This window comes from Simochromis diagramma, unplaced genomic scaffold (genome assembly GCF_900408965.1).
Source record: "Simochromis diagramma unplaced genomic scaffold, fSimDia1.1 OVJJ01000631.1, whole genome shotgun sequence".
NCBI lineage: Eukaryota > Metazoa > Chordata > Actinopteri > Cichliformes > Cichlidae > Simochromis > Simochromis diagramma.
The window spans coordinates 248,495-261,245 of record NW_024387500.1 but is presented as its reverse complement, the minus strand read 5'-3'; the positions used below and the strand labels follow the sequence as shown (position 1 = coordinate 261,245).

The window sequence follows — 12,751 nt, the reverse complement described above, 5'->3', positions numbered from 1 at the left end:
TGATATGTTCACACTGCAGCCTTCTACTGCAGAGGACAAGCTGAAGATGATGATGGCACCTCTCGTGCTGATTGCAGTTTAAATATTTAGAGGTGTCATTGCAGGTGTGTCAACGTGACGTTTGAGCTGAGTTTAAGTTCTTAAGTAACTGTGTGTGGAACAGAACCTGACGACGAATAGGCTTTAAAAGCCAGGAAACATTATTTGGGCACACCGGTGTGATGTGCTGACTACCTAAATCCACCGATCGACTCCTCTCTGAGAGTCAGCTACATGTTTTTCCCCCATTGGCAGAGAGCTGCAGTGAAACATGCAGCTAGCAGCGTTCCACGTTAAGCCAGCACTCACTGTCTCTTTCTCCAGTTACAGTGGCAAACAGGAGAAAATCACACTGTCCTTAATCCAGTAAAGAACTGGTTGCCAGGCCAAAATCAAATATGGCTGACCTTGGGATTGTGTGCTCTGTGCAATATGTCTGTGAAGGTTCTCAGTCATCCAGCTCATCACAGTCTAAGGTCTGTGGGAGTAACCCACCAAGAGGGATACTCAATTTTCAAGGATGCCAATGTTCACGTTTTGGACAGATGGTTTGAAAGAGGAGTAAAAGAAGCATCTATGTCCACTGTGAGCGACCATCTTTGAACAGAGGCGGGGCTTACGACACCAACTGTCTGCCATCTATAATCCAGTGTTGAGATCCTTCACAGACGCCTTAACGCCCACTCACATCCTGGGCCATCTGACCTCAGGAAATCACATGATAGGGTGGGGCCAGGTTTCACAATGAGCTCACCCGAAACCCTGGCTGATTGTGACCCACACCCACTTTCACACCTTAGCTCGTGTGATTAGGTAGAGGATCACCAGGGGTCCTTTTGTCCCTCTTTGGGGGGAAACTGCCACAGGGTTTAAATCTGGGACTCTCCACCATTTGACCTTAGAACTGAAGAAGCTTCTCGGATGAGAGGTGAAACGTCTTCAAGCAACTTAAAGAAGTCCAGACGCTTTTCTTTCCAAGCTCCTTAGTAGGGATGGGTATCGTTTAGGTTTTATCTGCTGCCAAACCGGTACTTTTGAAACGGTGCCGGTGCTCAAACCGGTGCTTAAAGAATGGAGAGCACAAACTTTGTCCAAAAAGCTCTCGTGTTTTTATTTTTAGCAGTCTCTTTTTTTCTGCAAAATGGACCCGCCTACTACGCTTGCAGAGGTAAAATGATTGGCTAGAATCCAAAGTGTGTGACATCTCAGGAAAAAAAAGCACCGAAATAAAGCAGCGAAATGTGCGCTGCTTTATGTCTGGTTACTACCGTTTATGTCAGAACCATAATGGCTCCGGATACCGGTACCCATCCCTACTCCTTAGTGCTCTGTGTGAGTGTGCATGTGTAACCCAGGAAGTGGCATGCTGCCAACAGACAGTCAGTCGTTTACAGGGTTTCCATGATAGAGCACTGGCAGTCCGTCCCAGGCTCTGTTCTTCACTCTACATTTGTCTGAATTTATTTGAATGTTCCAGGTTCAAAGGTAATCTGCGTTGCTCATCTGCAGCAGTCCAGGTGTTGGATCCGTGTTTGTATCAGCAGATGACCAAAGATCTCTGATCTCAGCACTAAACGGTTGTTGATATTGTGACCTTCCTCTAAACATGCAGTTGTACAATATTTCAAGCCTCTTCTCTTGGGATCACATGGGAGAGTTGTTATCAGAGTATTCTGTTGAAAGTATGTCACATTCCCAACCTGCAGATGACAGTTCTGTATATCTGTTGAGGACTTAATGAGGTTAGACTGGAAAGGTGGTGCATGGAAATAATGCTTCTTAATGGCTGCATTCCTATTTCAGCCTCCTCTGACGGTGTCTTAAATGTACCCCTGACTCTGCAGGACTTCGACCATCACTGTCCGTGGGTGAACAACTGCATCGGCAGGAGAAACTACCGCTACTTCTTTCTCTTCCTGCTGTCTCTGACAGCCCACATCATGGCTGTGTTTGGCTTTGGGCTGCTCTTCATCCTCTACCATCGGCAGAACATTGACCGCCTGCACGCCATTGTCACGTATCCTTTCATGTCCCGTGGATCTGGTACTCTCATCTGGTTTTACATTGCTGAGTTAAGTTGTTTAAATGAGGCACTCTTTTTTTTTTTTTTTTTTTTTTTTTTCCCCCCCCCACTGTGGCGTGGGAAGATTTCACGTAGCTTCCTAAGAAAAGATGGTCCAACCCCACCCAATCTGATCTTTGAATGAGAATGAAAACACACGATATAAACGCATGAATCTGCATAAACTGGCCTAGGACAGGAGTACATTCTGGCTTTGCTCGCCCCACACACACCACATGTTGTTTTGTCCATCACTGCTCTCCATAGGCCTTGATCTGTTGAATGTAATGTTTAAGATGCTAAGGTCCTTGACCCCCCACCCGTGCTCTCAGGCTCGCAGTAATGTGTGTCGCAGGCCTGTTCTTCATCCCTGTCGCTGGCCTCACTGGCTTCCACATAGTCCTTGTGGCTAGAGGCAGGACGACCAACGAACAAGTAAGTAGAAGTCAGTGTTGCACACATGTACACCAGGAACCCAGGAGTTAGCTCATTCAGTTCAGGTCAGTCTTATTTATATAGTGCCAATTTGTAACAACGGTTGTTTAAAGACACTTTATATTAGGTTGAGATCACAGACAGAGAACCCCAAATATCAGACAACCCCACGGTGACAGTGGCAAGGAAAAACGTCCTCTTTGGCCCTTCCACTGTGCACTGTGGCATAGGGAAGGATGTTTGTTTTCCTGGCAGAGAGACGGTGGTTATCCTTCAAATGGTCCTCAAGTCCTACTGAATGCATTAATTTGAAAGTGGATACAGGTTAACAGCCATTTAACCCCACCCCCCTCCCCACATTGTTATATTCTCCATGTAAGTTTTTGTGACGTGTCTGTCTCCAGGTAACGGGGAAGTTCAGAGGAGGTGTTAACCCTTTCACCAATGGCTGTTGGAAGAATGTCTCTCATGTCCTCTGCAGCTCACAGGCACCCAGGTCCGTTCTTTGTTTCCCCTTTTTATTGGACTCTCTTGTCGAGTGTCGAGAGCATTACCCTGTAGCTCATCACACTTCCTGTTTTTAAAATGAATTTCTTAAAACTGGCCACTGAATAGTGTAATAACAGAAACAGCTGGTGAGAAACTAAACAATCTGAGTTGTTGCTTTTGGTGTTAGTGTTGAAAGTGATCAGATGTAGGATTAAAAGGAATTTGGATTTGATACCAATCATTAGCACTGTACTGATGTGAATGCTCTCTGCAGGTATCTGGGCAGGAGAAAGTGTGCACAGAGTGTGAGTCTGCAGCCTCCTTTTCTTCGGCCACAGCTGACAGAGGCCCAGCTGGCTGCAAAGATATTGGACAATGGCATACAGGGAGATCTGCACAGGGTAAGAGGTGCAGCAAAGGTGCTCGTGAAGCTAAAGTGCCACAAACTGCTGTGCTGGCTGCTTCAGCCTGCCGGTAATAAACAAGTGTTATGCAAGGGAGCTGTGCTTCTCATTCAAATCTGCACTTGATAAGTTTGCATATAGGCAGGTCCAGATGGCAGCGAGAGCTTTAAAAGCTGTTTGAAATTCAACAGGCAGAAATCCTGTAAGGTCACAGCAGTAAAAACCCAACCCCATCCATCAGGCTGCGTGCTGCAGAGCTAAGGATGCAAAAACGGGGTCCTATTTATTGAGTTTGGGTTTTTATTGTTTGCTGCACCTTTTTCTTGGTGTTGTTTGTATTTTATCTTGTTTCTGTTTAGTTTTGTTTTTGTGTTGCTGTAAGAAACTGCTAAAGACCTGCAAGTATTGTACTTGTTAGGAAATGGATGGAATAATTTGTTCTAGTCGCAGGTGGATGATTGATTTTGTAATCGTACGTAAACGTATATCAGAGCTGTGGCCATGGCTTGGACACAGAAACGCTGTCACTGCTGACAGACCTGGGAGACCAAAACTGAGGATGTCTGACAGACGCCCCAGTCAGCAAGATCTTCAACTTACACCTCAGGCAGAGGTTCTCCTCAGGGAGACACGGAGTCCGAGTGGACCATGCTCCACACCTCTTGCTTAGGCTACTGAAAGGAATGGGGCCTGCACGATCCTCGGTGCTTCTCGTGGCGGCAGTGCCAGAACCAGATGGTGAATACTGGAGGTGAAGTGAGCCGTCAGGCTGAAGGAGGAATCTTATTGGGAGTCCACAGGCAGCTGACAGGTACTGGCAGGCCAAGTGGAGTGTGGCTCTGGCCATTCAACATTGTCACAGACCCTTTCATAGTTTTTATAGAGTGTCTGGGCATAGTCAAGTGGTCTCCACAGTGTTGGCTGCAAGATTTTATCTTTGCTTCTTGCGGAGGATGAGGTTCCTTTGGCCTCCTTTGACCTCCAGTTTGCACTGGAGTCGTTTGTTGCTGAGTGTAAAGTGGAGGGAATGACAGCAGGAACCTCCAAGTCCAAGTCCATGGTTCTCAGCCACTAAAGACTGGAGCGCTCACTCCGGGTCAGGGATGAGTTACTGCCCCAAGTGGAGGAGTTCAAGTGTCTCGAGTCCACGTGTGAGGGGAGAGTGCATGCAAGGTTTACAGACAGATTGGGGCGGTGTCTTCAGTGATGGAGATGCTGTACCAATCTGTTGTGGTGAAGCGAGAGATGAGCATGAAAGGGAAGCTGTCAATTTAGCACAGCCTCTGTTTAGTGACCGAAAGAATGAGGTTGTGGATCAGAGTGTCAGGAATTAGTTTCCCTTCAAGACTACGTCTACACGTGCCCGGCGTAAACGGCGTTTTCGGTCACTGAAAACGGAGATTTCTAAAACTCCGGCCAGGGTGGATATTTCTGAAACTCTGTTTTTGCGTTTACGTGTGGACGAGAAAAATGGAGAAAACGCAGCGTCAAAGGTGTGCGTCTTTTGTGACGTCACACTGTGCGCCACGTTATTGTTTGGGTGAAATGAATTTCTACAACACTGTTACCGTTACTCTCTGCAGTGTTTACATGCTTACACACACACAGTTACTGTCCCTCCACACATACGACTCGGTTCTGCTTCTATGCCCCAGCTTTGTTTACTTTTTCCCACCGAGGCTTCTAGACTTCTGATTGGCCAACATTTCTACACGGTTAGGAATATAGCGCCACCTGCTGCTTTGGCATGTTCCTAGCAGCGTTTTCCTTCATTTCTGCCTTTATGTGTGGACGGGATTATTTTTTAAAACGGAAAATCTCCGTTTTCAAAAATACCCGTGTACGTGTGGACGTAGCCTGAGAGTCGCTGCTCCTCTACATGGAAAGGAGCCAGCTGAGGTTATTCGGACTTCTGACTAGGATGCCTCCTGGGTGAGGTATTCCAGGCATGTCCTACTAAGAGGAGGCCTTGCTGTAGAGAATATATCACTTGGCTGGCTTGGAAACATCTCAGTGTCCCCCTGGATGAGCTAGAGGAGGTGGCTGGTGAGGGAAGGCTGAGTTTCTTTGCTGCTGTTGCCCCGTGACCCAAACCCGGATAAGCAGCAGGAGATGGATGAATAATTTGTTCTTTCACACAGTCTTTGACCTTTGGCTCTGCCTGTGTTACAGTCAGGAACATTTTCATTTAAGTTGCACATGGACAAACTTTACATAAAGTTTCTTACAGCCTCACACCTACAGATGGGTGTTGATAAGATTTTCACGATTCAGATTCCATTTTCAATTCTTTATCGATTCTTTTTAAAAAAGGAGAACACTAAGGTCGATTAGCTTAGGACTTTGTTTTATATCTTCTCCTTGAACAAGATAGAAATTTAGGAGTAACATGGCCTTACAAACCCAGCAGTGAGATCTTAAGAGATCCAGCCTGCGACTCTTCAGTGGGGTGTCACAGGGTCCCCAGGGAAAACAAAATGTAAATGTAAAATAATAAAATAAATATTCTTCTGTAGCAATAACAAAGTATAACATAAATTATTCTGGGCTGGCTGTAGCTCAGGTGGCAGAGCAGGTCAGCCACTAATCAGAAGGTCGGTGGTTCGATCCCAGGCTGCCTCCTGGCTGCATGCCAAATATCCTTGGGCAAGACACTAACCCCATGTTTGCCTACTGGTGGTGGTCAGAGGGCCCGGTGGCGCCAGTGTCCGGCAGCCTCTCCTCTGTCAGTGCGCCCCAGGGCGGCTGTGGCTACATGTAGCTGCCATCACCAGTGTGTGAATGTGTGTGTGAATGGGTGGATGACTGAATGTAGTGTGAAGCGCTTTGGGGTCCTTAGGGACTAGAAAAGCGCTGTACAAATGGAGGCCATTTATTCTGTAGCAATTACACAAGAATATCCAGTAATGTCCCTGCCTACAATTAAACACATTCACTTACTGAAAATCATCTGCTGTGGCAAACGGGTGCAAGGCTTTTACCACAAACTGAGTCACTGCTCGGTGACATTCGTCTATCCTGGCCTGAAAGGAGACGCTACCGGCAGACTGCAGCGAGAACTGCCAGCATCTGAGCCAGACTCTGTCTCTCTCATCATGGTCACTAAATGCACAGTAACGGCAGGTTTGTAATAAGGCAGATCGCGCTAACATAATATGCACTGTTAGTCGATTATTTACCTGCCGCATTAACAGGGAGAGGACGTGCAAACGTTACCGCTGCTGCTGGGCTGAGATTCACGAGTCGAGCGGAATTAAAAACACGACATTCATTTAAGGTCATCGCGTGTTTTGTGAGCAAATGCTTTTGCATAGTCGTAGTGTTTCCTCCCTTAAAGGAAATCTCTACTTTGCAAGTATTGCAAGTTGCCCTGTTGTCATCCGTTCTCGTGAAGTGTAACCAAACTTTTTAGCGTTTGAGCCGCCATGTTTCCTGCCAGGTAAATGATGCTCCGCAACGTGGTGACGTCATTCGGGGCGACTGGAATCGATAAGGGAATCGTTTGTAAAAATGGCAAACACTTCCAAGGAACTGAAACAGTGGGAACCGGTTCTCAACAAGAACCGGGTTTGATACCCATCCCTACTCACACCACCCAGCAAAAGTCCATCTGGGTGTGACCCCAGGCTTCTTTCTACTTTTCTGTTCGGATTTGGTTACAGAATGTCTGTATTTCACCAACAGATGGGTAATTCTGTCACTTTCTGTTTCTAATGCTCGCGTTTCTTCTTTCCAGTCAAAGTCCAGTCTGGAAATGATGGAGAGCCAGTCCTGTGACGCTGAGCCACCACCACCTCCTAAACCAGAGCTCCGCTACCCAGGAATTACCAGAGGAAACACAGAGGGTGATTGGCTCTTACTCTGTCTGCTGCAGTTTGTCTGCTTCCTGTTCAACATATAGTTGCATACAAAGGTTTGAGAACCCACACTCAAAGGACTTAATATTTATCCTCATCGGGAGGCTTGTGGTTAGTACTGTTGCATCACACCACGAGGGTCCTGGGTTCGAATCCCTGTGGCTGCGTGGATACACTGTCATGAAGGAGATTACGTTAATTGGTGATTTTGGATGTGGAGGTGAGTGGCTGTCTGTCTGTGTTGACAGCTGGGATGGGCTCCAGTATCCCCAGCTCCCTGCCAGTACTGTGAACATTTAGAGTCCCACAAGCAGCAGAGGGTTGCTTGTGGGATACTATGTCTTACTTCATAGTATCATTAAAAACAGCAGCTGTGTTGCAGTAATATGATGAAATCTCTAAATTCATCGTCAGAGGTTTGAGCTTTGAAACGAGCGCTGGCGACAGCGTCTCTGTAAATGAACAGAAGGTTAAAAACGAGGAGAAGGATCCTAAACGCACCTCACGAAGACCTCACACACCTCTGATCTAAGAATATTGGACAATGTTTCAAAGCAGCGCATGCAGGACACCCCAAGACCTTTTGCAGAAGGACGGACTAAAGTCTCACAAAACCTGAATGGCTGTTAGCTGTCAGAAGAAGCGGTGCTAGTGTCATCATGCAGGGTGTCCAAACATAAAACTCTGCATTCACTCACCTATAGCTCTTCTATGCTAATGGTGCTCAGTGCACATGAAGGAGATTCTGTGCTCATCTTGTTTCTCTTTCCACCCTCCAGAGTGCAGTTTGCTGAACAAGGCCCCTCCCACTCCCACTATGTACAAATACAGGCCCACGTACAGCCCTGGCAAGAACCACACGGCGCTCACACATGCTTACGCCAACCAGGTAACGCACGCAGAATGCAAGAGTGTGTGCTACGTGTCAGGTTGGACCTCCACTCGTCCCTGCTTCTGCTTCTTTGATCATTTTTTAATCTAAAATCTCCATTTCTGTTTTGGTTTTTATTTTTGTTTCTCCTTTTGATTTCCTGTCGGCCATCTTGGTTTGGTTTCTCAGTGGCTTTCTGTTGACCAGTAAGTGATTGTGCTGAAAGCAGTTTCCTCCTCTTATCTTCCTTTTAACTTGTTTCCTGTCTCCTTCTGTTTGCGCTGGACGTGGCTGAAATACTGTAATGAAACCAGTGAAAACAGACTTCACGACTCAGTCTCAGCAGCGTTCTTTGAACACAGTGAGATATGAACGTGAAGCAATCAGGACTGCCATAAATACACTGGTTCTGCTCAGTATTTGTGCCCCTGTCTGGTCCATATCACTCCTCAGTTTGTTTTCTTTGTTAGTTCTTCCTGGTTAGATTTGTGCCTTGTAGCCCTTTTCCATTACCTGGGGTCCCAAGTGATCTGAAAATGTGATGTCAGCAGACCGCATGCCAACGATTGGCCAGTCGGGACGTCACTCGACACGTCATGAGAGAAACTGCCACCATTTTTAAAGCACAGCAGTGGGGAAATGCAGAGTGTGACACACATTGAGCCTTGACGTGTTCCTTTGTCGTGGTGTTCATGTCGCATACAAATGACATCACAAGATCTGTGGCTACACCGACCCCCGCGCGTTGGGTGGCAGTCGTAATAGTTTGAGTCACATCGACATGATCCAAGTAGGTACTAATGGAAAAGGGCTTTGAGTGACTGTGGTTGTAGCTCTGTACGAGTCCTCTTTAGTGTTTAAGCATCAGTGTCAATACAGCGAACGCCATCATTTCACCATCTCAGACATTCTGACTGACATGTTACTGAAACAGGCAGAGCGCAGGAAGCTCCAAATACAGCGCACAATAGCAGGATCCAGAAAGTCTGAACACTGGCATCGTTATAATGAACATTATGATGATGGAGCTGCCGAGTTCATCTGGACAATCAGGGTTGTACAAAGAGCAGTTTGGTAAATGGGCTGGTTCTTTTAATGACACTGCTTTTTCACTCGATTCGAGCACTTAGAGCACTCTCTTAGCCTAGCGTGCACACACACACTCTGATGGATACACTGAGATACTTGTGAAAGCACAGGCCAACCACCGGCCTTCTGCTCAGATGACCCACCCCTGACTAATCACCGTTGGTTAGGGGTGGCTGTTGTGTCAGGCTGTCACCGCTAGGGTGCAGTATGACTTTAATCTTCCCTCATGTGCTGAGCTTCTTCTTGTTTCTTTTTCCTCCCTCCGCCTCCCTTCACCTTCCCTCTTCTCTCTCCTCTTCCCTCTGGCTCCTCCAGCTAAGTCGAGGGGAGAGCGTCGGCAGTGCCAGGGACTCTTCCTCCTCCACCTCTTCCCTCCTCCAGGCCAGCCAGCAGCCTGGTTTCCGCTCGCAGCCCAGCCTGGATCGGAGGGAAACGTCGTCTGAAAGAGTGGGAGGGGGAGGAGGAGGGGAGAGGAGGGAGGTGGGGCGAGAGGGGGGAGGAGGAGGAGGCGGCATTCCTGGCTATTCTCTGGGCGGGCGCTCCTACCCCTCCTTCTCTGACCCCACCGTCCTGTCTGGAGTGGCGTCGCGATCTTCCAGCTCCACGCACACCTCGGCGGGCACCGTCCACGTCTCAGAGGCCACCACCACCTCCGCCAGCTTCAAGAGCTTAGCCAATCAGACACCCCCGCCCCACCACCCGTCTCGCAACGGGAGCCTGTCTTACGACAGCTTGCTAGCAGGCGGCGATGAGTTTGACAAAGGAGTGGGCGTGAGCTCGGTGGCCCCCGACGTCTCCGGTGGGAGACCCTGCACGCCAGCGGCGGGTGGTGGCTACAGCTCCCCCTTCCTGTCGTCACAGCAGAGAGAGGCTGAGATACAGTCCCAGTCCACCCAGTCACCCCACCACCACCACCGTTCCTCTCACCACCACCACCCCTTCCTCCATCACTCCTCATCCTCCACGTCTTCCTCCCCACCGCCTCCACCAGAGAGGGAGCGCCTGCTGGGCGAGCCCCACCTACCTGCAGCGCCTGCCGGTCAAACCTCTGCTCCACCGCCCCCACACCACCACCACCACCATCACCATCACCACCACCACTCCCACCACCACCATCATCACTCCTCGTCCTCTTCCTCCACCTCTCGTCCTCCACGCTTTGCTGCCCCTCACGCAGGGCCCCACCACGCCTACCCCTATCGCACCCGTTCGACCGACACGCCTCTGGGCTCCTCCTCCACCACGCATCCTCCCCGCTCCCCACACCCCCCACCTCTGGGCAAGTCGCTCTCCTATTCAAGTGCAGCCGCCGCCGAAATGCAGTACCGGCTGGTCCGCAAGGCGTCGGCGTCGGCCGGAGCAAACGCAGCGGGGGTAGGAGGAGGTGGAGGCGGAGGGATGGGAGGAGGAGGAATCCAAGTGCCGAAGTGAGTATGAGTTTGAGCTTTTGTCGGGACGATTGGTTTGACACTGAAAAAGCGCCTGCTCGCCTGAAACCTGACTACCTGATTGACTGCTCCTCCTGCTCCTGCTCCTCCTCTTCCCTTCTCTCTTCCTCCTCCTCATCCTGCCAGACTTCCTGTGAGTTTCTCATTCTTCTCCCTTTGCTCGTCTTCCATCCATCTGTTGTGCGTTGTTTGTTGTCTTGTGCGTTATTGCTACCGTCTGTTTGGTCACCATGATTTGACGTGCAGTGATGATGACTTTAATCAAACTGAGGAGCCCAGTGTTTGTGGGAGAAGCTTTTTACTGCTCCTCGGTTTAACCGCACAGGAAGTGAAATCTGAAGGAAGCGTGAGCAGCAGCACAGTGTTGCTGTTAAACTGAGGCTCAGTCTGACCGCTGCATGACGGCGTTTTCAGTTTGTCTGTCCCGTCTCTCATTCCTGTTCTTTTCCGTCCTGCTCGCTGTGTTGTGTACACGTACTCCACCCCTGTGTACTGCCAAGGTGTTTCTGTAGCTACGATTATTAAAGGGAAGTGAAAAGCATGATTCACCGTTCACAAACTACTGACCTCTGTGTACTAAAGCTAGCTTTGGTAGCCCTGGTTTGGGTTGACCTGATGTGAACTATAGCATCGACATGGTAGCACCGCCAGTATTTTCATACACAGGACCAATCAGCGTAAACACTTTTTATTGTCACCATCGGTAACGCAACAGCCCAACTGTGTGTCCATGTTCCCTCTGGAACTACGCACGCCGTAACTACGTCCACTCTGACTCGCCAAATTCTTTCTCACCGATCAAAGCGATCCAGTCATTCCTTCATCTCCAATGTTCAACATGAAATGTGTTCAGGTCTAAATGTAGTAAATGGTGACATCCATCCAAATGTAGCCGAGCTTCAGTGATGAAATTAGCAGCAGAGCTAACATGGCTAACACGCTGCAGCCCGCAGTTTTCAGTAAAATTGTTCTTTTCTGTCTTTTCCTAAAATCAGGGATGAGCTGATGCAGATGAAATCTCTGAGTCGGATTAATGGAGGTCAGCCCTTCTCCTCAACTTCCACCTCCTCCTGCTCCGCCCCTTCCTCTCCCTGTCACCCAGTCAACACGTCCGCTCCGCCCAGAGCAGCCTGTCCCAGCCCAGCACTGATGCTTAGTCCTGCCCACAAGCCCCAAGGCAGCGGGGTGAAGAAGGTGACTGGTGTCGGGGGCACCACCTATGAGATTTCAGTCTGACTGGCAGTCGGCCTCCAGCTCCAGGACCAGTGGGACAAAGTGGACGTAGCACTACGTCTTTATGCCCGCTAAGGAACAAATTCAGATTTTACCCAAAAAAACAGCTTCCTGCTGTGGACCTGGACCTTACTTCTCATTGGCTGTGTGACTGAGCAGCCCCTCCAATAGAAACCTGGTCTAAAGTGAGGCAGAATCCCAGGCGCTGCGCTAGAAAAGACTAGTTCTTGGTCCAAACAGACCCCACGGTGCTCACTTCTGCTTAGGTCTGTGTGGCATTGTACAAGCATAGCAGCGAAAAGGCGTTAGCACTGCCAGGGATGGGGGCTGGATCCCCGGGGGTCCACTCTGGAACAGGTCTGGACTCGAGCTGAGTTTACCTGATGTTGGTTGTCTCCCTCTTTTTTAGACCTCATCATTTTCACACTTGTATCTAGATCATGAAACTGTGGAACCCAGAGGGCTCCCCCAGGACAGGTGATGAGTCACACCAGGGGGAGTGCAGGTAAAGCGTGCTTTTACCAGCAGCATCCACCTGATGGAGCACAGTCAGGTGGCACTGGACCACAGGTGTGTGTGTGTGTGTGTGTGTGTGTGTGCGTGTAATCCTGAAACCAGTCAAAGGGAGCTGTTAGCGGCTCTGTACCTTTCTGCTTCGATGATGATGAACTCTGAGTTCGTTCCTGATAGAGGAAAGAACAGTGTAAGATTTGAAGGGGAGGGGCACGAGCAGACTTCTCTGCTTCATTTGTCCATTTATTCCTAGATGTGAATATGATTCCATGTTTGTACAGGATGTGTTTTTAAATGTGGTTTCCTGTTTT

At 48.9% G+C, this 12,751-nt stretch overlaps 1 protein-coding gene across 2 annotated transcripts in view; it reads left to right on the top strand.

The window, feature by feature from the left end:
• Positions 1-12,751, top strand: part of LOC120725665 (palmitoyltransferase ZDHHC5-A-like) — a 31,464-nt gene extending 18,713 nt beyond the window's left edge. For both annotated transcript variants that reach the window (XM_040018642.1, XM_040018644.1), the window contains exons 5-12: positions 1,884-2,056; positions 2,434-2,536; positions 2,941-3,032; positions 3,300-3,426; positions 7,166-7,274; positions 8,066-8,175; positions 9,562-10,673; positions 11,690-12,751. In XM_040018642.1, the coding sequence (XP_039874576.1) occupies positions 1,884-2,056; positions 2,434-2,536; positions 2,941-3,032; positions 3,300-3,426; positions 7,166-7,274; positions 8,066-8,175; positions 9,562-10,673; positions 11,690-11,930 (2,067 nt within the window). In that variant the 3' untranslated portion in view covers positions 11,931-12,751. The remainder of the gene's footprint in view (positions 1-1,883; positions 2,057-2,433; positions 2,537-2,940; positions 3,033-3,299; positions 3,427-7,165; positions 7,275-8,065; positions 8,176-9,561; positions 10,674-11,689) is intronic.